Source organism: Entelurus aequoreus, linkage group LG12 (genome assembly GCF_033978785.1).
Source record: "Entelurus aequoreus isolate RoL-2023_Sb linkage group LG12, RoL_Eaeq_v1.1, whole genome shotgun sequence".
In the NCBI taxonomy this organism is placed as follows: Eukaryota; Metazoa; Chordata; class Actinopteri; order Syngnathiformes; family Syngnathidae; genus Entelurus; species Entelurus aequoreus.
Window position 1 is genome coordinate 72178596 of NC_084742.1, and position 3302 is coordinate 72181897.

At 46.9% G+C, this 3302-nt stretch overlaps 1 protein-coding gene across 1 annotated transcript in view; it reads right to left on the reverse strand.

Annotated features, from left to right (window-relative positions):
* Positions 1-1656: 1656 nt before the first annotated feature.
* Positions 1657-3302, reverse strand: part of lg12h12orf56 (linkage group 12 C12orf56 homolog) — a 10985-nt gene continuing 9339 nt past the window's right edge. Inside the window, exons 7-13 of the mRNA XM_062064441.1 lie at positions 2705-2793; positions 2523-2612; positions 2389-2461; positions 2255-2329; positions 2120-2191; positions 1873-2054; positions 1657-1777 (exon numbers count right to left, since the gene is read on the reverse strand). Of these exons, the coding sequence (XP_061920425.1) occupies positions 1657-1777; positions 1873-2054; positions 2120-2191; positions 2255-2329; positions 2389-2461; positions 2523-2612; positions 2705-2793 (702 nt within the window). The remainder of the gene's footprint in view (positions 1778-1872; positions 2055-2119; positions 2192-2254; positions 2330-2388; positions 2462-2522; positions 2613-2704; positions 2794-3302) is intronic.

A 3302-nucleotide genomic window follows, 5' to 3' on the forward strand; every position in this document is an offset into this window, starting at 1 on the left:
AACATCCTACAAACCAAACACTCAAGAGGAGTCATCGTTCTCGAAGGAAGACCTCACCGACCTCATCCTTTTCCCGATCCGGTCACCACCCTGCTCTCCGAAGGTGGCTTCATCTGACGGGAAAGTGTGAAGACGATCGATGTCGCTTCTGCGGTGAGGAACAAGAATCTGCCGAACACCTCTGGCTACAGTGCCCAGCGCTGATGACAGAGCGGTATCATAGTCAACTTGGCAACTCCTTTGGCGAACTTCAAAACCTCCCAATAGTGAGTCTAGCGCTTCTGAGGGTCATCCTCAGGCAATTCGGGTGACAAACAAACAAACAAACACCTACCCCCTCTTCATGGATGACATCAAACTAAACCAAGAACAAGCGTGACTTTGACCCCCTGATCAACCCGACAAGAACATACAGCAACAACATTGAAATGTCATTCGAATTAGATAAGTGTGGGCAAATGATGTCTAGATGAAGCAAGATGATCCCAATTGAAGAGGTTGAACTACCTGTGGGCAATATACCAGACACATAGGACAGCTAAAAATACCTCGGGATCCCACAGGGCAATGGCAACCATGAACTCTGAGGTTAGCTACAGCCAAATTGCAGATCCTGAAGAGCCAGCCAAACTGCAAGAATAAGATCCAGGCCATTAACACCTATGCCCTGCCAGCAATCCGATAACCAGCTAGCATAACACCATGGACACTGGAACAAATGCAAGCCACTGATATCAAGACAACAAAACCTTACATTGCATTTAGTTGTATCCTGAGGGTATGCACAAAGTGAAAAGAGGGGGACCAAGGACTATTGTGTGACAGGCCCTATACAGGAGAAAACAACAGGCCTCCGGGGATATGTCAAGAAGTTGGCCCCAATGGACAACCTGCTAAGTGAATGCCTCAGGAAACCAGTAAGGAGGGGCCAGGTGGGCTGTCATGGAAAGACGAGCCTTTGCATGGCAAGTTGTACCGACAAATTGAAGAAGTGGCTAACATTGAGAAAGAGGCACTAATCATGGCACCACAAGAATAGGCCCTGAACACAACATCAAGAAGCCTAAGTCTACCACATCAGACGGGAGCCCCAGGTGCAGGCTGTGTAAAGAAGCCCCAGAGAGGGTGCAGGACATCACAGCAGGGTGTAAGATGCTGGCAGGCAAAGCATACATGGAGCACCATAACGAGGTAGCAGGTATAGTGTGCCAGAACATCTGTACCAAAAATGGACTGGTGGTCCCTGAATCAAGATGGCAGACACCATGTATTTGAGAACAACCAGGCCAAGATCCTGTGGGACTTCCTGGTCTAGACTTACAAAAGGGTGATGGCCAACCACCCTGACATTCTAGTGGTGGATAAACTTTAGAAGACAGCGGTGGTGATAGATATAGCCATCTGAGTGATAGCAACATCTGCGAAAAGGAACATGAAAAGCTTAAGAAACACCAAGAACTGAAAGAAGAATTAAAGAAAGGTAACAGTTGTACCAGGTTATTGACCCAGGGCACTGGGTCAATAACCCCTTAACTGGGGGGAAGGCTGAGATGGATATATTTTTCTGGATCTTTTGTTACATACACTCTTAGTAATTAGGGTACAATGTAAACTTGATTTGATGTATTTTTTATTATGATGATAAAACATGCATGTTCATGCATCAGGTGTGTGCAGGACAAAGGCAACCAGCTGCTGCAGCGCTTGCAGGGCGGTCTTGGTGATGGGGTAGTAAGGTGGGAGCTTCTCTTGGGCGCTGGACAGATTCACAAAGTACCTACCAAAGGAACAAAATGGCGTCACTAACTTGCACCAAACATTCTATCGTTCCAGTCTCACAGGTTGTCCCCTTGACCCGAGAGCGGTCCTGACCTGAACTCCTCTGTGACGTGGGCTCGAAGCTGCTGGGCCAGCTGGTCGCTGTGCTGCAGGAAGGTCAGCAGGAGGCGGCAGCGCTGGAACAGAAGGACACTCTGCAGAGGACTAAGGAGGGACTCCTGCAGGTCCGATAGAACCAGGACCACCTGACAGGCTTGGGAGGCAAGGAAGGACGACTGCAGAGAGACCACAAGGTGGCGACGTCATTAACTGAGCAGAACGCCGCACGGCAGAACAGTACCATGTGAGGGTGGTCCTGCAGGACTTGCAGGGTCCAGCTGACAGACAGGAAGTGTCCCCCACACCTGTTGGCCTGAGACACGTCACAGGTGTTGACATCCTGGATAAAGACATGTCATGCTGGGTCACAACTCACCTGGTGTCCCATCTGCATCATCTCAAAGAGAAGCCAGCAGGCAGCATCCAGGTAGTCGGACCTTTTGTCTTGGAACTGAAACAACATTTCAAGACGTTTGTTCGGCCTTCAAGTAAAATAAGAAGTTCTCTGACCTCCAGGTTGGTGGATGATGTGTTATGGGGGTCACAAACCAAAGAGAGTAGCATCCTGGAGGCCAAGGCACCTCTGGAGAAAAGGGTGTCTGGTTTAAAGGCACAGTAACAATTTTAAACAAACTTTGAATCACTTTTTGGTGGCAAGCGCGTCGAGTCTGGCAGCTTCAGTGTCCGTCTCTTGGAACATGATGGCCAGCGTTTGGATGATCAGAGTGCTCAGTCTGAGGACAGAGAGAGGATGCGTGCACTAACACACTCACACACACACACACTCACACACACACACACACACAAACACAGTAGTAAAGCTTACAGTAGCTGGTCAACCGTGTGAAGTCCATTCTGACGGCCATGTAGACATTCCTCCAGAGACTCAACCAGAAAGTCACACACCTCCCCACACTGACACACACACATTAGTCTCAGCTTTAACACTCTCGTTACAGTAATGAATTTCTATCACACAGACAAGCGCACAATATATACAGTATATATATGTATAAATATGTATATACAGTTGTGCTCATAAGTTGACATACCCTGGGAGAATTTATGATTTCTTGGCCATTCTTCAGAGAATATGAATGATAACACAAAAACCTTTCTTCCACTCATGCTTAATGGTTGTGTGAAGCTATTTATTGGCAAACAACTGTTTTTTGAATCAAAATGACAAAAGAAAGTACCCAAATGACCATGATCAAACGTTTACATACCCCAGTGACTTTGATCTGATAACATGCACAAAAGTTGACACAAACAGGTTTGAATGTCTAATAAAGGTTCCAATCCTCACCTGTGACATGTTTGTTTGTAATTAATGTGTGTTTATAAAAGCTCAGTGACTTTCTGGGCTTCTGACAGACCATTGCATCTTTCATCCAGTGCTGCATAGATGTTTCTAGATTCTG